Source organism: Desmodus rotundus, chromosome 2, assembly GCF_022682495.2.
Source record: "Desmodus rotundus isolate HL8 chromosome 2, HLdesRot8A.1, whole genome shotgun sequence".
Lineage (NCBI taxonomy): Eukaryota > Metazoa > Chordata > Mammalia > Chiroptera > Phyllostomidae > Desmodus > Desmodus rotundus.
Window position 1 is genome coordinate 77,484,183 of NC_071388.1, and position 22,480 is coordinate 77,506,662.

At 46.8% G+C, this 22,480-nt stretch overlaps 1 protein-coding gene and 1 non-coding gene across 4 annotated transcripts in view; one reads left to right on the forward strand and one right to left on the reverse strand.

Moving 5' to 3' along the window:
- LOC112302586 (gamma-aminobutyric acid type A receptor subunit rho3) overlaps positions 1-5,884 on the reverse strand; it is a 44,478-nt gene extending 38,594 nt beyond the window's left edge. For all 3 annotated transcript variants that reach the window (XR_011650868.1, XR_011650867.1, XR_011650866.1), the window contains exons 1-2: positions 5,666-5,884; positions 7-148 (exon numbers count right to left, since the gene is read on the reverse strand). This is a non-coding gene — a transcript (gamma-aminobutyric acid type A receptor subunit rho3). The remainder of the gene's footprint in view (positions 1-6; positions 149-5,665) is intronic.
- Positions 5,885-5,895: 11 nt separating this feature from the next.
- On the forward strand, positions 5,896-8,371 carry RPL24 (ribosomal protein L24). Its single transcript, XM_024558209.3, has 6 exons — positions 5,896-6,008; positions 6,132-6,207; positions 6,775-6,885; positions 7,356-7,492; positions 7,782-7,845; positions 8,242-8,371. Exons 1-6 carry the CDS (start codon positions 6,004-6,006, stop codon positions 8,320-8,322), a joined length of 474 nt encoding a protein of 157 aa, XP_024413977.1. The 5' UTR covers positions 5,896-6,003; the 3' UTR covers positions 8,323-8,371.
- Positions 8,372-22,480: the final 14,109 nt, after the last annotated feature.

Here is a 22,480-nt window from a genome sequence, read left to right on the forward strand (position 1 = left end):
ACATACCTAGGTTGCTGGTTCAGTCCTGGTCTGGATGAATACAATTCCCTGTCTGGGCACTTAAGATCCCTGGTAGGGGTGCATCCAGAAGGTAACCAACCGATTCTTGTCTCTCGCATAAATGTTTTTCTCTCTCCCTCTTCTCTATCTGAAAAGCAATGAAAAAATGTCCTTGAGTGAGGATTACAAAAAAAAAAAAAGCTCTGGCTGGTGTGGCTCAGTGGATTGAGTGCCAGCCTGTGAACCAAAGGGTCGTGATTTCAATTCCCAGTCAGGGCACATGCCTAGGTTGCAGGACAGGTCCACAGTAGGGGGTGCACAAGAGCCAACAACTCATTTACGTTTCTCTCCCTTTTTCTCCCTCCCTCCCCTCTCTCTAAAAATGAATAAATAAAAGCTTTAAAAAAATGTGATTTTTGGTATCACATTTCCTGGGTGCAAATCCTAGTTTATCCTCTTACTAGTTGCGTGAATATTGACAATGGCTTAATATTTTTCTCTGAGTCAGTTACTTTATATGTCAAATAGAGATGACATTGCTAGGAACTATCTCTTAGAATTATACTCAGAATTGATGAGACTTCCAGCCAAGATGGAGGCAGGCATAGGTAGATATCCTTTGCCTCCTCGCATAACCAAGAGGACAACAACAAATTTAAAAACAAAAAATAACCAGAAAATCAAACTGCATGGAAGTCTGACAATCAAGGAGTTAAAGAAGAAACATTCACCCAGACTAATAGAAGGGACAGACACGGGCAGCCAGTGGGGAGAGGATACGCTGTAAGGTGGCAGCTGGTAGAGTGGGTAGTCCCACATCTGTGTGTAGATAAACCAGGAGGAACAACTTGGGAGCGAGACAGACCACACAACCCAGAATTCCAGTGCAGGGTAATAAAGCCTCAAAACCTCTGACTGAAAAAAAACCTGTGGGGATTGAGGCATCAGGAGAAATTCCCAGCCTCACAGGAGAGTTCGTTGCAGAGACCCACAGGGTCCTAGCATGTACACAAGCCCACTCACCTGGGAATCAGCACCAGTCCCAATTTGCTTGTGGTAGCAGAGGAAGTAACTGAAAGCTGGCACAGATCTGAACAAGTGGCATTATTCCCTCTCTGACCCCTCCCCCACATACAGCACCACAATGTAACAACATGGGTTGCCCAGCCCTGGTGAAAACCTAAGGCTCCGCCTCTTACTACATAACAGGCACGTGGAGACAAAAAATATGCCCCAATGAAAGAACAGATCAGAGCTTCAGAAAAAATACAAGTAAGCAATGAAGAGATAGCCAACCTATTAGATGCAGAGTTCAAAACACTAGTAATAAGAATGCTCACAGAAATGGTTGAGTGTGATCACAAAATAGAGGAAAAAATGAAGGTTATGAAAAGTGAAATAAAGGAAAATGTACAGGAAACCAACAGTGAAGGGAAGGAAAACTGGGACTTAAATCAACGATTTGGAGCAAAAGAAAGAAATAAACATTCAACCAGAACAGAATGAAGAAACAAGAATTCAAAAAAAACAAGGACAGGCTTAGGAACCTCCAGGACAACTTTAAACATTCCAACACCTGAATTATAAGGGTGGCAGAAGGAGAAGAGGAAGAGCAAGAAATTGAAAACTTATGTGAGAATATAATGAAGGAGAACTTCCCTAATCTGGCAAAGGAAATAGACTTCCAGAAGTCCAGGAAGCTCAGAGTCCCAAAGAATTTGGACCCAAGGAAGCACAAACCAAGGCACATCATAATTACATTACCCCAGATTAAACAGAAGGAGAGAATCTTAGAAGCAGCAAGAGAAAAGGAGACAGTTACTACAAAGGAGTTCCCATAAGACTATCAGCTGATTTCTCAAAATAAACCTTGCAGGCAAGGAGGAGCTGGAAAGGAGTATTCAAAGTCATGAAAGGCAAGGACCTACATTCACATTTACTCTATCCAGCAAAACTATCATTTAGAATGGAAGGGAAGATAAAGTGCTTCCCAGATGAGGTCAAGTTAAAGGAGTTCATCATCACCAAGCCCTTATTATATGAAATGTTAAAGGGATTTATCTAAGAAAAAGATGATAAAAAATATGAACAGTAAAATGATGACATACTCACAATTATCAACAACTGAACCTGAAAAAAAAAAACCCAAAGCAAACAACTAGAACAGGAACAGAATTAGAGAAATGAAGACCACATGGACAGTTATCAGCAGGGAGAGAGGAGAAAATGGGGGGAAAGGTGCAAAAGCATAAATGGTAGGTACAAAATAGACAAGGGGAGGTTAAGAATAGTATGGGAAATGGAGAAGCCAAAGAACTTATATCTATGACCCACGGACATGAAGTAAGGTGGGTGAATGATGGTGGGAGGGGAGCTACAGAGAATTTTTTGCTTCTAATATAAATATATATCTCAATCAGCCTCCTTCCCCTAGTCTAATTTACTTTTTAAAAATTATTTTTAAAAGATTTTATTGATTAGAGAGACAGGAAGGGAGGAAGAAAGAGAGGTAGAGAAACATCAATGTACATCAATGTCTGAGAGATACACCTTCAGTTCAGGAGGACGCTGGAGGGAGATGGCTAGTCCCACTCCCGGGCCCCTGCTAGCAAGTGAACAAAATAATGTGAAAGGTGGAGAAACAGACTGCGAAAGAAAGGAAATAGCTTAATATTCTAGTACCTTAAACAGCATCTTTTCCCTGCTCTTGGCAAGAACAAAAACCCACACTGGGGGTCCTGAAAATTAGTTATGCAGCTAGTCCTGTCCGTAGGTACTCCCCAGGCCCCTGGCCAAGTCTCCCTTCCTCCCTTCCTCAATTTACATGTTGTTAAAGACATTGTCATGCCAATTGCACCCCTGTGGAGTCATTTCACATTTCCCTCTGTTTCCCTGTATTTCATATAATTGATAGATGACTTGATTAGATATATATTTTAAAAGAATACTTTATAATTTTTAATGTTAAGAATTCATGATTTTTAATTTTAAGTGCTTCATAATTTTAAAGAAAGCTTCGTAATTTTTAATGCTGTATAACTTTTAAACCTAGAAATTTTCTAACCTAGTTGCTAGACATTGCTTCCAAAGCCCTCCTAGAAGTCAATGCCTGAGAGTCTTGGGATTGACCAGCCTGCTGGGAACTATGGTGGTAGATTGTCGTAAAGGTACTGTCCCTCCTACACCTGAGAAAACCAAGTTATTGAAAGAACACACTCAGAATAGCTTCCAGGGGTGGTAAGCACAGAGACACACTATCCAGATCCCCCTTCAAGCAACAGCTTGTTGCCCAACAAGGGGCTTTGTGGCCAGCAGCACCCTCAGCTGTCAGCAGGGTCTGGCTCAACTGCTGAGAATCACCTCCCTTAAGTCATGACTCTTAACACATCTGGCAACTAGGCAACATGGGGGTGCAGAGAGCATCGATCATTTGGCCCAACGTAGGGCACTCCGACAGGCAGTGTTTGTTCCTGAGCACCGACTGGGGCTGAGGTTCAGTTAGGCCAGCAATTTATTTAACTTCTTTTGCCTGATACTGCTTTCTCCCGCTGCTTGCACAGGACTTGATCCCTAATAAATATCCTGCACCGTAAGTTCAGTCTCAGTAGCTATTTCCTGAGAAGCCAGCCTGTGACACTAAGTGATATCATCCCATATATCCTACTATCTACTACTATAAATACATAACTCCAAAAATATATCCTATTCCTAACTTCCCACTACACAGTTCCACCTTAATGTCCTATGGAATCCTAAACCGCGTCTTTCCAAAACTGACCCTTTCCCCAACAAATATGTTCCTTCCTCCTGTCTTCTTCTGACAAATGATGCCACTATCCACTAAGTCCTCATTTTCATAACTGCCTTACCTCCTGTATTACCAATGCCATATTAACAAAGTACTCCCAAAACAATAGACACTTATGATCTCATAGGTTGTATGGGTTCAGAATCAAGAGGGTTTGGTTTGTCTGGATGGAAACTGGAAGAGCAAGGAACACCTTCTGCCCCAGAGCCTCTGGAGGGAGCCCAGAGACCTGGGTTTTAGTTCAGTGATACTGATTTCAGACCTCTGGCCTCCAGAATTGAAAGAGAATACATTTCCAATTTTTTAGGCTACCAATTTTGCTGTAATTTGTAATAGCAACCATAGGAATTTCATAACAGTAGGTAAAATATGTATAAAGATAAAGAAGCGGTGAAGAACGTTCTGTCCTCAGGAAGTATATAAAGCTGAGAAGAGCACCAACTTTTGGTTCAGAATTGCTCCATAAACAAAGGGAATAGAATACAGCTGAGCCTTTTGCCTATAAAAGAGTATAAGGATAAAGTCAGCAAAAATTTATGTACTGTGTTGTAAACTTGTGCTTTCTGACACTGTGTAAAATGGTTTTAGGAGTTTCCGTAACATTCCTTCCTATTCCAGGAATGTTTGATTTAAGGTGTGATATACACATTGTGTTACATAAGAACCATGAAATGCCAGCTCAAGAATGTCATCTCAAGAGTAAAACAGCTAAAATCCTTAATGCCTAGTTTCCTGCTTTTCCTGCACAGAGCTAGTCCAGCCAAACATAATTTTGAAGACTAATAAAAGAAAATATTTGTAAAATTCCTGGGGAGAAATTGGTAAATGCTGGGGTTCTGTGGAACAAACAGAACCAAATTCCTGCAAGCAAATCTTGGCTCCACGCTCTACTCACACCCAGCTCATGGAATCCGTAGAAGTCAGGACTATTCCAGGAAACACACACACACACACATTTTTAATGATCAAATACTTCTTTAATTAGCCATGACTTAAAAACAGAGTGGGATGAATGTTCGACTTGATTAAGTTCCTGGCAGCCTGTGGCATCATTTGCCTATAGTCTACAGACACTACCTTCCCAAATTATACCAGGTGTTCTTAACAGCTGGTCAGAGTTGGCCAGATTGTCAAATTCTTCCTCTTTGCTTTTCACTGCCACTCATATTGCTGTTAACATTCTTGAGACTGTGTAATTGTAATTGTAAATTACAATTGTAACTTAGCATAATTGTAGAGCTTCCTTAACATAATCAGCCACTTTATTGGACATTCCAAATCTCTTCGACGACCTACTTAACAAAATGTTTTTTAGGGGTAAGCTGCTTACATAGATAGCATAAATCAATCAGTAATTTGTTTCCCAGGATTGCCTCTTGACACTCCCCATCCATTAAATACGCTTAAGGATCCAGCATTACAGAAGTGCTCAGGAGATGGAGGCGCTGACCCTCCTGTGGGTCTGGCCAGAACTCCCTTTTCCAGGCCCAGTTTGGGCTTTGCCCCTCTCTGCACAACCAAACATCCCTGGGCTCCATTAGGCAGCAGCCCCACATCGTAGCTCTTCCCCGACGTCAGTCGTTATTTCGCGGTACCACGACGCATAGTTACTGGGGATTTAGTAAACTGAATGAACTAATGTATGTAAATGCTTTAGCATACGTCCTGCCACAGAGCACTCAATGAAAGTTAATTACAATTAATGCAAAGAGCCATCAAGCACGACTCGATTCGCACGGCCAGGAAGACAATTTAGATGTCACTGCTTTTTCTTGCAAATTGTGGATCTATTACAAGTTAATGTTGATTGAGGAAGTGGGTCAACGCAGAGGACAGAAAAGTGATTTTAAGTTTTACCTGCAGGGTATTCGTCTGTGGGTCACTAAACTATAAGAGGGAAAGTTCACATTCCTGCAGCAGGATGTTGGCTCTAGGACATGTGACCTAGGAGAGGATGACTCCGAAATCAGCCACCTCATCCCAGAGTTTCCGCCGCCTCCTGCAGAACTCCTCAGAAGGAAAGCGGCGACTCCGAAAACGCAGATCTGTCGCCTTGCTAGAGTGATGTCATCACCGAGCGCCGGGGTTAGAGGAGGGAATTGGGGGAGGAGATTGCCTCCGTGATCCAATAAGGCCTCTTCCCATAATCCTCTCCTTCTCATCACCATCTTTCCTTCTTCCCGGCCGCCGCAGCCATGAAGTAAGCAAGATACTTCCATCTCAATCCTCTTCCATCTGCGGGCCGATTGCCCCTCCGGTGTCCCACACATGGCTTCTCCTTGCCGTAGACACCCTCCCTAATAGGCTTTCGCTTTTGTTACAGGGTCGAGCTGTGCAGTTTCAGTGGGTACAAGATTTACCCCGGACACGGGAGGCGCTACGCCAGGACCGACGGGAAGGTGATAGGCCGCGTCGGCTAAATGCGATTTGTGCTCCGAAGAGGGACGACTGGTCTTACTCGGTCTAGGCGGGTTCATTTGCCACGTCATTCTTGGTCCCTGGAAGGCTTGCTTCAGGGACCCTGTGCTCAGTGGTTGTAGGGATCAGAAACCTCTACGTGAACCATTCTTGAGTTTTGATCTAGTGCGATTCAGGTCGAAAATGAGTTTGTGTAACTTAAGTGCCCCAATGTGCGACAAAATCAGACTATTTTATGAGCACAGGACCTCCTGGAATCCCGGGAGGGACAGGAACTAGATGCTTCCCAGAATTTGACACCCCACCCTCCCTTGCGACAAGAATTTAGCTTTGCCTGCTGTTAAAAGCCAGGACCAAATAAACGCAGCGATCAGGGTGCCACCCAGGTTCCTGCCCGTTGTGTGACAAGCCATTTGGTCTTTGGGCTCAACTTGATAAAATGAGAATATAGAACTAGTAAATTAGTTTGCTACGGATTTCAAGCCCAGCCTTTTTTTACTTTGTATAGTTGAGTAGGTAACTTCTGTACTTTCAACTTGTCACGACAGGTTTTCCAATTTCTTAATGCAAAATGCGAGTCGGCATTCCTTTCCAAGAGGAATCCTCGACAGATAAACTGGACTGTCCTCTACAGAAGAAAGCACAAAAAGGGACAGTCGGTAAGTGAAATACGCTTTGATATAGTGGGGCTATCTCCGAAGTTGTTTAAACTCTGATCAGTTGCTGCTCTGTAAAATTGTAACTAAATGAGACAGCATGTGAATGTGCTCTTAAACTGTAAGTCATCAAACAGTGAAGTGAAAATGATTAATGTAAACAGTGTCTCCTCAATGTTAATGTCTTACTAGGCTCACAGTAAATGCCAAGTTGAAATTTGAAAGCATCCCTTTGCCACAGCTGATAATGCTAGTACCCTGACTTATATCCTCCAGAAACTGTGAGAAATAAATTTCTGTTGTTTATAGGCCACTGGGTCTGGTATTTTGTTACAGCAGCCCAAATGGACTAGAGCAAATACTAGTCTTAAAAGACTTCATTTCCCATGCCTCAAAGACTCACTGGTTCACTTCTCACCTAAATTCATGAAGCATGGTTCATAGGTGTGCTCCCCATCTTTTTTATTTTGCAGGAAGAAATTCAGAAGAAGAGAACCCGCCGTGCAGTCAAATTCCAGAGGGCCATCACTGGTGCATCTCTTGCCGATATAATGGCCAAAAGGAACCAGAAACCTGAAGTTAGGAAAGCTCAACGAGAACAAGCTATCAGGTGAGGAAATCTTCATGAAGAGCATTATTTAGGTTTAGTAATCAGAAGTTTATAATATAGTCTGAAAGTCTTGTTGAAATTTTTGTCTGCAACGAAAGCTACTGTACAGTGTGTGTTAAACTAACTGGGTCGTTAATGACATTGACAACACCTTAGGAATTCCCTAAAAATAATTGGGGGTGGGGAAAGGAATATGATAAATCTACTTTTGTAAACCACTGCAGCTCCTTTGTTAATCTATATCCTTAAGGAGTAAAGTGCTGTGCCTATGTTATTTTTAACCCTACAGGGCTGCTAAGGAAGCAAAAAAGGCTAAGCAAGCATCTAAAAAGACAGCAATGGCTGCTGCTAAGGTAATTGTGATGGTCTTGGATTTCTTATTTAAAAAAACAGGAAAACTTACTTATGATCCAAATTGTGGTAATAAAAGTTTCAAGTTTTTAAAGAATTTTGTGTAAGGCTCTAATGGAAGTGACATTGATAACTGATTTCTGGGTGAGTGTTTTGTTACTTAAAAGTTTATTTTGAAATTTTAAATGTACAGAAAGTTAGTAGTTTACACAGCTTTTCTCAATATTACTGATTTACAGAACCATAGTGCAAAAAAAAAAAACAACAATATGGTCCTAAATGACAAACAAAAATATCCTTTTTGTTCTTAAGATACAATTTAGGATCCCACACTGGTCATAGAGGGGTGATTAAAAAGAAAATTGCATGGAATAATGCCACGTAACATCTTTTTACAGGCTCCCACAAAGGCGGCACCTAAGCAAAAGATTGTGAAGCCTGTGAAGGTTTCTGCTCCTCGTGTTGGTGGAAAACGCTAAGTCGGCCAATCAGATTTTTAAATAAAGATTTACAAAGTTAAGAATTTAAGAGCTAAACTTTTTTTTAAGATTTGACTTACTTTTTAAAGAGAGGGGAAGGGAGGGAGAAGGGGAGAGAAACATCATGTGAGAGATCAGTTGCCTCTTCTACACGCCCTGACCAGACGCACCCTGACTGGGTACCAAACCCCAGCTCAAACATGTGCTCTCGCTGGGATCGAACCGGCAGTCTTTCACTTTGTGGAACAATTCCCAACCAACTGAGCCACACTGATCAGGGCAAGAGCTAAGCATTTTTGAAAGATCAGTTTCTCTGGAATACTTCCTCCTAATGTAAGGTCTCATAGTTGGAGAGATACTAAGCCAAATGCATGGTTAAATGGTAGCTTTGCTCTAATGAGGTGCAAGGGCGCAGTGTAGACTGCACTGCACACTGTCTTGTGGCTGCAAATACTAGGACACAGTGTAGAGTGCGTTAGGGTGCCCTTTATTCTGTTGCTTGTGTCTGTAGAAAGTAGATCTTTTTTATTTTCTTGTTAAATTAGCCTCTTTCGTGACAAGTAGACACATTTTATATTGGATTTGCCTTTTGTTCACTGGTACATCACCTCTTACCACTTACTTGATAACTGAGTTTTAAGCACTTAAAGCTATCAGCTCTATTAATCTGCTCTTATTTTCAAAAAAGAAGTTTAAATGATGAGCACATCTTCAGTAGAATATACTTAGAAATTCCCAAAGCAGTTTGTTGAGCTGGGAGCTTGACAGAGCCATAGATAAAATTGGAGAAATGCCTGAGTAGCCTGCTCGTGTTCAGGAGGTACATGTATATGAAGTGTGATATGGAAAGTAGTAGTGATCATAATCTGTGATAAGAAGAGTCTTCCACAGAAAGTAGATCACCTTAACCTGCATGTACCACATTGTGCCAGGTTTCAGGGACACAGTGACCAAGTCATGTCCTCTAGAGAAACATGCTTTTACATATGGAAATACTGTGTGAAGGGAAACTCAGACATCAACGCCTCCCCCTCCATTTTATCGAAAGTGATGGAATTGATTATTCCTTCTAGCACATGTTAAATTCAGGTGTTTTTCTTGGTGTGGGGAGTAACAAATCACTAACAGTCCCTTTGGGAGACTAGACTAAAATGATGTGTAAAATCAACATAAAAAATATGCTAGATACACTGGCTGGCTTTTGCTTAGAAATACTAAGATTTTGCTTGAATAAAACTTTTGTTGTGATAATATTTCCTTTATGAAAATATAGGAAAAATAAGATCATTATTCCGCTGTGAACAAAGAAAGCTTAAAAAAACCAAAATACCCAACTTGAATGCTGAGTTATGGAGTCTAAATTTTTGGTCACAATAAAAAATCCCACTGAAGCACTATTTTCTGGTCTAAATGTGTTAATAAACTGGAACTGCTAGTTCTGGTTACCCTTAAATGCTGGGTCCCCTGCAGCCCAGAAAGAGCTACAAAAGCTTATGTGTGGAGATGGGCTCCCCCAGGTTGAGAGCCTTGTAGAGGGTCTCTCAGGTGACCTCATTAGTCTGCTGGTTTAGCCAAAATTTGCCAACTTACTCATTGTTAAGTCTACGGTTAAGTGCATTCCCATTGTTGTGCAACCATCCCACCGTCTATCTGCAGGACTTCCAAATTGTCCCAGTTAAGCAATTCCCATACCCCACACCCCTCCCCCTACCTCTGAAGCCCCTGGGGCCCATCTGCTTTCTGTCCAGGGAATTTGACTTGGGACCTCAGGTGAGTGGAATCCCACCATACTGGCTCCGCTGTGTGCTTTTTAATGCCTCATCATTTTCCAAGGGTTTTTTTTTTTGGGGGGGGGGTTGTTTTTTAAGATTTTACTTACTTATATTTAGAGAGGGGAAAGGAGGGAGAAAGAAGGAGAGAAGCATGAATGTGTGGTCGCTTCTCACATGCCCCCAACTGGGGACCTGGCCAGCAACCCTTGGTTTGCAGGCCAGTTCTCAGTCCACTGAGCCACACCAGCCAGGGCCATTTTCCATGATAAGTGATGTTTTTGCCTCTACCTGCGCTCATTACCCGGGAGAACCTTGGGACTGATTCCTGGGGGTGGATGTGCTGGTCAGAGGGTCTGAGTTGCTGATTGCCATGGGCCCTGCAGACTGATTTGGGAGGTTGTATTCCATCCACTCTTCCCCAGCTCCTTGAGGGTGCTTGTTCCCTAGGCTTGCCTTTGCACCTTGCACTGTTCTTTCAGGCCTCCAAGGGCTTTAAGTGTGCTCATGTGGAGGTGGTTGTCCTCTACCCACTGGCCCTGTCCCCTGACCCCCCTCCCACCCTGGTTCTTTATCAGACTCTGAGCCCCCAGAAGCAGGCATTCACCTCTGGCAGAAGCAAGAGGTTCTGTTAGATGCCTGAGTACTGGCGGTTGCTGACCATTGTGGATGCCTTTTGCGTGTTGGGCAGCAGGCTCTGCCTGAGGCTAAGACCTCTTCCAGGTGGGCTCCCGTCCCCACCCACATGTCCCCTGGACAGGTCCACTGCCTTTGCCTTCTGAATGTGGCACACACTGGTAGCCACATACTCTACAGCAGCGGTGACCTGATGTAAGTGGCAGCGGTCACCCTTCCAGCACATGGCTTGTGCAGAATGTGCCCCCCTGGCCTATCTTTGGTTTCCTGGAGGTTTTCCACAGCCCTTGCCTCAGTGCTCTCAGATGCCTGCTAGTGGGTGGACCAGGGTCCACCTACAAATGGAAACAAGACTCCAGGTCACTGAAGGCCGGCCTCCAGGGGCAGGTTCTGGGCCCTGCTCCTGCCATCCAGAGCCTGCAGTCCCTGAGGGAGGCATGACCAACTTGAGAGAGAAGGCCCCAGAAGACATCGTGGGTGAAATGATGAGACTTTGTCATTGTCTGAGTTCCAGACCTCTCCCAACCCTGGGGACTGTGAGCAGAGCCAGCCTTATGGCCACCGGACTCTTCCAAGGAGAAATACATGAGACATCTCTGCCTGGGTTTCCTGCAGGCTGCCTGCTCTCATGGGGTGTGGTGACCATTGCGGGCAGTGTGGCCAGTGCCTTTGTGGGGCAGTCAGTCCAGCTCCCAGGTGCTGCACTAGGCCTCTGCCCCTGTGCAGAAGGAGAGGGGTTGGGGCCTGCAGGTGCTCGGAGGCTGAGCTGGGTGGCCTGATGGCAGGTCCATAGCTTCCCCCTCACCACTCAGCTCAGTTTCTGTGGTCAGCAGCACATCATGGGCCTGCATACCAGTTGGCGCAACCAACTGTCCCTGCCTCAGAGGACCCTCACCTAGCCCAGGGACCTTCAAGTTCCCAGTTTCTGTTGGCTTGAGGTGATGTACTCTCAGAATCAACAAACTGAAATCCGAAGTGGTTTTACTTTCACCCCGGGAAACTTTGGAACATTTGATAACTTACCAAATGAGGTTATATACGTGGCTTTGAAGCCACAGAATGTCCCATCATCTGCGACTGTCATATGTACTATGACTATTGTCTCATTGTTACTGTTTTCAGGCGGATGCCAGATGGACCTTTGGCCGGTGGTTATGCATCCTGACAGTTCTGCTGCACCTGCAGGTCCCTTAGCCTCTGGGCCGATTCCTCAAGATCACACACTAGGGGGTTGGGAGGGGGACCCCCAGGTCCCCGCTGGGGTGTGACATTTCCCCACTGTTCCCTCAATCACCTACTACCTGGCTACTTTCTAGCTGGAGGACCTTGGCTCTCAGCTCTTTGGTAACATTGTAGTTAACTCCCAGCCTGTAGACAAGATGTGCAAGGTAGGCCCAGGGCAAAGGTCTGTCTCAGCTGGCATCACCTCTCACCTGTCCAGCTCATTTTAACCAAAGAAACCCTGCTGGGTTTATTCTGTGTTTAAAACGAACCCATTTGCGCCTGGGTTGGTGTGGCTCTGTTGGGGCGGGTTTGATTCCCGGTCAGGGCACATTATGTTGCAGGTTTGGTCCCCACTACAGGAGCATACGGAAGGCAACCAATCGATGATGCTTCTCTCTCACATTGATGCTTCTGTCTCCCTCCCTCTCTCCCTTTTTCTCTCTAAAAGCAATGAGAACATGTCCTTGGGTGAGCATTAAATAAATAAAAGTAAACCGATTCCCCTCCCTCCCTGCCAAAGTACTCTTTGTGTCCCCAGGGCATTTGACTCCCACCCGCACTGTCCCAGTCCACGGTGGCTGCTGCATGTCAGCCGTTAGGTAGGGCAGGAGTCCTCGCCTGGTTGTAGTCTGGGCCTCTGTAACCTTCAACCAAACTCCAGGCCCAGGGCAGCCTTTCTTCCCTCCAAGAGGGACTGTGTGGCTTCAGGGGGTTTGAGAACATGGGGACTGAGGATTGGCACCCATCAAGAGGGTGCCCACCGCTGACCTGCCCAGGACCTGTTGACTTGTGTGGAATGTTGGGACACCCAGGCCTTGGGGCCAGTGGGACCTTGATGTCTGAGCCTGAGGTCCATTGCTCTCTGCCAGCCATCTCCCACAGAGCATTAGCGGTGGGCCAGGCTTCCTCAGCAAGCAGTTCTTGCTTCATCCTTACAGCAACAAGGTGCAGTGGCTCCTGTGTGGCACTCATCCCACAGCTGAGGGAATTGAGGCCCAGAGAGATTTGGTAACTTGCCCAATGTCACACAGCAAAGTGGGTAGCAGAGCCAATTCTTAAACCAGGCTTTTAACCGCTGGATTGCTCCTTCTTACTCTTGAGGCTTGGGAGGTAGTCAGACCAGGACAGCAATTCCCTGGAGAAGAAGGGGAAGATCTCAGGCCCCAGGACCACTTCAGGGGCCCTCTGGAAAGAAATAGCAAGTTTGGCAAGGGCAGTTCAGTTGGGGGTGGAAGCCACCATACCCCCACCTGGGCAAGGGGAGACCTGGAGTGATGATCCCAGCCAGGGCCACAGCCCCCAGAGATATAGGAGTCTCCTGAGCCCACAGGACCCAGCATGCAGCCACCTTGATCCGAGAGAGACAGGAGCCAGGCTTCTCCAGCTCTTGCGGGGCAATCAGCCCAGATCCACAGAGGGTGCTGGGCTTCCCTCACTAAGGTGAGACACTCCGTTGTGCTGCCTGGGCTGCCCTCAACAAACTACCTGCTCCTAAGGCCCACTTGGAGGATACTTTCGGGGACCAAGACAGAAGTAGTGTATGTCCTGTGTCCCCAAAAAACTACCCAGGGATTTCCAGAAATAGGTGCTGAAGTCACATACACGAGGGTCTGCAGTAGCCCCAAGCTCTCTCTGCCGCTTTTCGGAGAGCCAGGATTGAGTGGTCTACAGTGGTCCCCTCGACTGCACGAGGCTCTCCAAGACAGGGTGTGGTTTCAGCTTAGTGGACACCTTGTGCCCCCAGAGTGGCTCACCCTGGGGACCCTATACATGACTGCCCCTCGGACCATTCCGGTGCCAGAGCCAGGCCCTATTCTGGCCAAGCCAAGACCAGTAAGTGCCGGTATTTGCAGTGGGCACAGGCTGTCCAGGCCTGGAGAATGGGCCATGTGTGCCAACGGAGTCAGTCCCTTCCCAGGGCCAACAGTGCACTGGACAAAACCAGGATTTGATGGCCCAACCCCACCCCACAGAGGGAAGTCCAGCTGCCCCGGAGCCTGCCCAGTGGGCTCCCACCCTCCACCTGCTGAGGTCTGGTCAGTCGGCATGGAGCAAACCTGTTAGACCTGTCTGGACTTGGTGCTTGGAACCCACTTTTAACCCTGTTGCAAGGTGCCGCTCACTCTCCACTGCGTCGTGCTCCTGGGGGTCACAGTGTGCTCTTAGGGATGAGGGGAAATGCTCCTTTCCCTCTCAGTGAGAATTGTCAGTGTGGTGAGGCCAGGGTGTCCTGTGAAGTGTCAACAGCTACATGCAGGTGGTGCTTAGTGTCAGCTCTCTCTAGTTCACTGCCACTGCCTCACAGCCGTGGAGACCCTGCCCACCTCACAGCACTGTTCCAAGGGTCAAATTAGACTATGGCCCTGTGCAGACCCAACCAGTTGGAGAGTGCGATGACTTGTGGGGTGCAGTGCCATCTCCTGCTGTACAGCACACCCTCACTGGGACACTTCCTTGGCATTCCAACACTTATTTTAAAGTCCTATATATCATGAAGCTCACGTCACCTCGACCCCAACTCCCGTCTAGTCTGTCCTGGGGTGGCTGTGCATGGGGGCATCACTCCTGGCCATTTTGACATGTTTCCTGGAAGGCAAAAACTTCCAGGAGCCCCTCCATCTCACCTTAGAAGCTTGATGCCCCCACTTTCCTCCCCAGGACACAGTGCCTGTCCTCAGCCTGGAGGAGCTCAGCCAGGGACACCTCTGTGCTCAGGGCCGGAGCCTCCTCCAGGTATAGCTCCCACTTCCTGTCTCAAATAGCAATGGTGTTTAGGGAGGCCTCCTCCATTCCGAAGACACCACTCAATCAGAAAACTCCCCAGATAAAAATAGCTCTCCAAGTGACTTGCCACCAGGATATCAGGCTAAAGTTGGTTCCAAGCTGGGCCCACCAGCACCTTGCACACTGAGTCATCCAAGGGACCTTGCTGTGGAATGGCTCCAACCAAAGGCCAGGGCTCGGCACCAGGCCACCAACCACTGATGTTCAGAAGTGCACCTCTGACAGAGGAGTGCACCTCTGACAGGAGATGCTCGGGAGTGTGAATCTTCACCTTCACACACATCCCTCGATCTGGCCCCTCACCTGGAAGATAGATTTCCACCCCATTTTTCACATTATCTTTCCTGGGTTCAGGCTGTTCTTTCTGCTGTTTGCTGCTCTTTGCTCATCCTGTTTTAGGGCAGAAGGAGCTGACAGGACTGGCCCTTCCCTCTCTGGGAGTTGGGACACTGCCGGGGAGCTAGGGACATGGCTAGGTCCAAGGCTGCCAGGAGATGTGGGGTGGGGCGGGTACATGAAGCTCCTCTCTCTTCACTCCCTGCATGATCTGGTCTGAAATTCTTTGAGGACACCTTGATAATGGGGTGAATGAGGACTGGTATGGGGTGTTTCTTTTTACCAGGTAGCAGCCTCTTCCAGCCACAGGCCGTTGAAGACTTGAGGACATTGAGAAACAAACACCTTCGCATTGGACACCATATGTCCGTGTGGGTGGAGCAGGGTTTGGCAGCCGTCCTTTGCTGTGTGAAGGGTCAGAGTTGGAGTGCCAGAACAAGGCATTGCATGTGGGTCAACTGTTGCCATTTCCAGACAAGGGGGTCCACAGAGACCCTGGTTGCAGGGTCCACAGGTGGAGCCTATGGGCTTCTGATTGAAGGTCCCAGGCTCCCCTTGGCTGAGTGGGAGCTTGACTACAAACAGCCTAGATAGAGGTGAGCAGGTGTCCCAGACACTCTCTTTGGGAAACTATATACCTAGGTTGTCTTGTTTTCAAATTCCAGGAGTTTACAAATAAAATGCTTTGCATATTAAGTGTTCTAGTTGCAGCTTGTATGGTTGTTGCACAAGCATGCAAGCCACCTCCTGATACCTGGCCCTAAGGACTTTGTAGAAGACTCGCAGATAAAATTGTTCAAGCCACAAAATGATGAGGGTGTAGTGTATAGCTAGTTGTAAAAAAAAAAAACTAACTCCATCTCTGTGTCTCACATTTCATTTCATTTTTTAAGTTTCATGCTGTGAGCTTTGACCAATCTCACTGTCCTTATCAAGCTTTCTAGTTGATGATTATCCATGTTCCTTAAAATGTAGCCATAAATACTTTTGTTAGTAATAGCCAGAATGGCATAACACCCAAGGTAAGTATCAAACTGGTAACAGTATCGATTAAAAGCAATCATCTGTCACAAGACCACCAGGAGGTATATCCCCTGGTGCTACTGCATTCTTTGTCCCTTTGTTTTGTCAATCATTAGTACCTGGCTTATGCAGGGGGTGGGGGTGGGGTGGGCAGGGGAAGCACTGTAACAGGGATCTGTAAGCAAAGAATGATCTGCACAGACTACTGGGATGGCCTTCTTTTCTAGTCCAACCAAATCTTCCAGTAAGAAATTTACCCTATGTAATACACACACACACACAGAAAAAAATTTACCCTATAATAAATCCTGTTATAATCTATGGACTTGCCTGCTTCCTTTGCAAGTCTTAAGATTCTTTCTTGTTACAGTGGCCATGACACCTTTGCCCCACCATCGCACAACCCTAGGCCCCCACTTTCCGCCCTGACCTTCGTACCATGCAGCATCCTAGCACAATCCCAGTGATAACAAAACCACATGAGGGTGAGAAGCAGCTTCCTGTCCTGGATAAACCAAGTTCCTTGTGCCCAATCATGTCAACATGTGTGAATTCATAAAGATCATCAAAACTGCTCACATCCTTCTTCCTGACGGTGAACAGATACAGCATGGTGCAGGCGTGTCCACGCTGATTTTGGAAGCATGTGAAAGTGAGAAGTGAAGATGGAGTCCTGTGTCTGGTAAGTGCCTCTCAGGAGACATTTGGAACCAAAGAGTTGGTATGAAGTGAGAAAAAGGCAGCTATTCTAGAATTTTTAAAACCTTGACCAAGGGGGAAAAAAGGGATGTGGGCAACTAAGATTGCGCAGGTGGTCAAACCCCAGATCACCAGCAGATCAGTAGTGTTTCTTCCTGGGAGTCTTCGAAGTCTTAGGAAATTGTTTTTGTATATCAAGCAGAAAAACTGCGCTTGAAATGAGCACATGCAGCTTTGGGAAACTATTATTTAACCTAGGTGTCTTATTTTCAGATTTCAGGAGTTTACAAATAAAATGCTTTGCCTTCTAAGTGGCCAATGAAATGGACCCTGAAGTACTTTCTTCAATTGGAACCTGTAATCTGAGCATTCTGGTAGACATCAAGTCCTCTCTAGGTTCACAAGTGGGCCACTTTTTTTTTAAACTGAGAAATATTTGACATACAACATTATGTAAGTTTAAGGTATACAGGTATTGACTTGATAAATTTATGATGGTATGATTGCCACTGTCATGTAGCTAACACTTCTGGACATTGGGTGTTTGGCTGGAGCCCAGGGGGCCAGGCTGGGCTGCAGAGACTATAGGTGTGGAGTGGCCGCAGACCTGGCCAGGGACGTGCAACTTGCAGAGTATGATGGGAAGTGACACAGCTTCCAGGAATTCTGGGCATAGGAGAGACTAAGCCTGGTGGCAGATGAAAGACATGGGACCAAGTGAGGGACAGGAGCATGTTCAGACATTGCTTCCAGAAAGAGTCCACTGAGAGGCAGGGCTCAAGTGCAGGGTGCGTGGGGCAGCCTGGGGTCCCTGGAAGGCAGGGTGGCCCTGGAGGGGGAAGAGACTTTCCTTTCTGTGTGAGGGGACCTGGGCTTCTCCCACCCATGCCCTCAGCTTGACCCTGGGGTCCACAGTTGACATTTGGCATTTGGTTAAAAAACGAATAAATACCAGCCCTGGCTGGTGTGGCTCATGGATTGAGTGCTGGCCTGTGAACTGAAGTGTTGCTCGTTCAATTCCCAGTCAGGGCACGTGCCTGGGTTGTAGGCCAGGTCCCTGGGGGCGGGGAGGGGGGGTGGGTATGCGAGAGACAACCAATCCATATGTCTCTTGCACATCAATGTTTCTCTCCCTCCCTTCCCTCTCTATAAAAATAAGTCAAATCTTTTTTTTAAAAAAAGAGTATTTGTTGCACAAATAGTAATATGCTGCCTTAAAACATTCCCAATTCTGCAGATACAACCAAAAAATGTAGTTAAACCCATAATGTACATTCAAAAAGTCAAAATGAGGGTTTACTTTCTGGTGGAATAATAAAAATCATAACATTTAAGCATGAACAGTAGCGATGTGAGTGAACATGGTTTCTTGATGGTTCACTCCACCTCCACCCCAGGAGGTCACCCACCGTTCACCCCAGCTCCCTTTCTGCACTGTGGTCTTGGGGTGGGTGTGCACAGGGATTTCTCTCCTGCCCATTAAGGCTTGCCCAAAATCTTCCAGAAGCTGCTGTTAAAAGCTCTCTAGAGCTTGGACCCCAGCCTGCTGCTGATCCCATTGCTGAGCCTGCTGTCCTAAAGCCTCAATCTCCTGCTCCAGGGCACAGGGCTTGTCCTTAGCCTGCAGGAGCTCGGCCAGGGACACCAGTGCACTCAGGGCCTGGGCCTCTACTGGATCTTGCTCCCGGTCCCCTGCCTCAACTAAGGTCCTTATCATGGGCCCCACTAACATGCAGAACTCAACAAATAAAAAGGGTCCCCAGGTGATATGCCTGCAGGACATAAGCCTGAAGTTGATTCCAGAACAAAGGTCTTCAGGCTGGTGCTCCACCTAGGAACCTGCAACAGGACCAGGACCAAGGCTGCTAGGAGGTAATGGGACATTTGTGAAGCTACTCTCCTCACTCCTTGCTCCTTCTGGGCTTATTTTTGATGGACACTTTGGTGATGGGCTGAATGGGAACTGGTGTTAGGTGTTTTTTCTCAACCAGGTAGCAGCCTCTTCAACCAATCTCATCTGATGGCCACAGGCAGATGACCACTCAGGAAACATCGAGGGACATCTTGGAGCTATGTGGGGTCCTGGAGTTCTGGGAGCATGGGTCATTTACAGCCCTGGTTCTTAGGTGAACCAGGGCATGATGCTGTGACTGCTGTTCTGAGGTTGCCCTCCACTTGGTAGTGAATCCACTGAGAAACTCAGCCCACAAGGACAGAGCTGTGTTGCAATGCTGGAGGCCTGTTCTGGGCTCTTCCCTGTTGGGTGAGGTTCCAGTGGGATCAGATAGTTGGCACCCCAGTGCCTTCTGCCTAATGGGGACCACAGGGTGAATAGCCCAGCCAGCCATTCTGCAGAATGGGATTCCAGGAGGTGCTGCACGGGGGGTGCAAGGACTCAAGGGACCACAGAAGGGCACAGAGGTGGGGACCAACAGGAAGGTGTGGCACAGGGTGTGGGTGAGGAGCCTGGGACAGGACCAGTGGGCAGCAGTGCACCATCAGGGCAGGCACAGGACCAGGCAGAGATCATAGCAACAGCAGGATGCTCTGCTCAATGCAGCCACTGGCCTCTGCCCCAGGCTTTCATGGCTACCTTGCCTCAGAAAGCCTCCTGGGATGTCACCTCCTGCCCATTTGCCAGGAGGCTAGTAAGGGCTCTCACCAGAAGCCCTCCCCCATCCCCTACCCAGAGGCCGGTGCCCAAGCCAGGCCTTGCCCCCTATAGCACCTGAATCCCTCTCTCCCAATGTAGAGCCTTCATTTCAGAGATGGAGGGGTACTGGTAGGGGGTGAAGGGATCCCAGAGCAGGCTCTTGGTTATGTGGTGTGGATCGTTAGGCCTCCTTAGTCTAGGGGTTTCCATGGTGATGCTACTGGCTCCCAGGATCCTGAGGTTTCAGCTTCTCCTCTTGCTGCCACCATATGATAGCTGGTTCCAAGGATGCTACCTCAAGGAGAGATATCCAACTGCAGGATAAGCAGGCTGCAGGTGGCCTGGGCAAGGACAGAGGGGGGGAGACTCCAAGAAGAGGAAAGGCCATCACATTAAAGGTCCAAGGCAACAAAGGCAGTGGGCTGCCCGTGTGAGAACATGGAAGTGCTATACCTAGACAGCACCCCATCACCTCTCCTAGGCAGTTATCAGCCTCCTCCTCATCACTGTGGTCATCATTGAAGATTTTAATCCCACTCGCTGCTGGTACCACTACATCCCTGTTCTCGTAAGACAGCAAGCTTAGCTTCTCTCAGGAAGACAACTGACCACCTGTAAAACATTTTACTAAAACACATCTCTGTATTGTCCCAAAGGCACAGAGGAGAATCCAAGTATTTACTGGGGTCTCAGTGCTTTCATGGATTGTGTTTTGGCAGAAACTGAACTGGGCATAGGGGGATTTCTCTAACTTGGTTTTTCTTTACCATTTCACAACTTGTTTACTTAGAATTTTATGTTAATCTACTTACCTTTTATATCAAATTGCTTTTAAATTTATTTTAATTTCTTGTTAAAAAAGATTTTATTTATTTTTAGAGAGAGAGAAAGAGGGAAGGAGGGAGAAAAAGAGGAAGAGAAACATCCACTGGTTGCTTCTGGTACAGGAGGCTGATCCAGCAACACAGGCGTGTGCCCCAACCGGGAACCCAAACAGTGCTCGCTCACTTTTTAAAAAGATTTTATTTATTTATTTTTAGAGAGAGGGAAAGGAAGGGACAAAGAGAGGGACAGAAATATCAATGTGTAGTTGCCTGTTGTGTGCCCTCTCCTGGGAACCTAGCCCACATCCCAAGCATGTACCCTGACTGGGAATCCAACCCCCAACCCTTTGGTTCGCAGGCCAGCCCTCAATCCACTGTGCCACATTAGCCAGGGCACCAAATGGTGATCTTTCATTTTGCAGATGAAGCGCAACCAACTGAATCACACAGGTCAGGGCATCACTCCCCCTTAATTTTAAAGATTTTCTTTATTTTCCCTGGCTGGTGTGGCTCAGTGGATTGAGTGCCAGCTTGCAAACCAAAGGGTCGCCAGTTCAATTCCCAGTCAGGGCACATGCCTGGGTTGCAGGCCAGGTCCTCAGTAGGGGGCGTGCAAGAGGCAATCACACATTGATGTTTCTTTCCCTCTTTCTTCCTCCCCCCTCTCTAGAAATAAATAAAATCTTTAAAAACAAAACAACTCTTACCTTTAAAAAAAAGATTTTATTTATTTATTTTTATTGAGAGGGCAAGGGAGGGAGAGAGGGAAACACCGATATGAGAAACATCGACAGGTTGCTTCTGACACATGCCCTTGACCGACAAGGGCTGAACGGCAACTCTGGCATGTGCTCTGATCTGGAAATGAACTGGCAACCCTTCGCCCTGCAAGACGATGCCCAACCAATCGAGCGACGCTGGTCAGGGCTACATTGACCTTTAAAGGGCATTGATTTCATAGCAGAAACAGTGGAGGTGCAGGCTGAGCAAATACTCAGCCTTTGCAGGGTGGATTTGCACATCTACCCATTAAAGGGAGGGTTGTAACTCCACCTTCCAATTCTCCTCCCTCCCCCAACTGCGGTCTCAGTCTGTGGATTGAATGATCCTAAGTAAATCCCAGGTGTGGTAGTTGTCTTTCCTCTGGGCCTGGGAGCTCAGGTACCTATAGCCACAATCTTTCAGGTATGCTGCCTCAGATTTCTGGGTTATCTGGAAACTTCAGCAGCCCCACCCCAAGTACCTGGAGACTGTGTGCATCCTGTTTTGTGAGCCCGCTGCATTCACCTATCTCCACAAAGAGAGTCAGTCTCACCCATCAACTGCAGACTCCTGGGCTGGGAAAGGAAGGTGTTGACATGGAGCTTTAAGGGCCCAGAAAAGGACTGTCAGTGCCCATCCCGGTTGCTGAGCAATGCATTGGCCTTTGGCTTGTCTGCACTGCAGAGCCAATCCAGGGGCAGGTGACCAGGGCCACTGCTCTGGACTACCAACTAAAAATATGAAATTGGACCTACACTGCACATTGGAAAATGCAGTAAGTGTCCTGGACTTTTGGGCATTCAGGGTATGTTGAGTGTAACAGAGAATTTTCCTCCCTAGACATATGTGAAAAATATGCAAATGCAGTGTAAGAAAATAGTGCTATTTCAACTCCTTGTCAACATGATTGCCTTCATGTTTAGAATACAATCACTATATAGTATCAATCCTTAAAAAATCCTGACTATTCCATGGGTATTTCGTAGCCCATGGGTAGGTTGAAGTTTAGAAATTATAACTCCTATCAATGCATGGACTTTGATTTTTATAACATTTAACTTGAAGCTGCATTTCCATGTAAATGGGGTTTCTTTGATCTTGTGTCCATAGGCTAGTATTTTACTTGGAGCCTTATAATCTGATGCCTTTATGTTCTCAGACGTCTCAAAAGGTAAGCTGTGGGGGCGGGGGAACAAACTCCTTTACACCTCGGGGTATCTTGGACGCAGTAACAATTGCCCACCGGATCCTACACGTGCTTAGAGTGTGGGAAAGAGGGGTAAAGTAAAAACGGAAACTGCCAGGACTTAAGATGTCTGGCCAAAGCCAGTTCGACCTCCCAGGAAGGGCCTACCCGCTTCCAAAATGTCTTCCCGCAGTCCTGACGTCACTCGATGGGCTTCGGCAAGCCAGAAAGCCACTGTGCTCCAATCAGGGCTCAGTTCCCT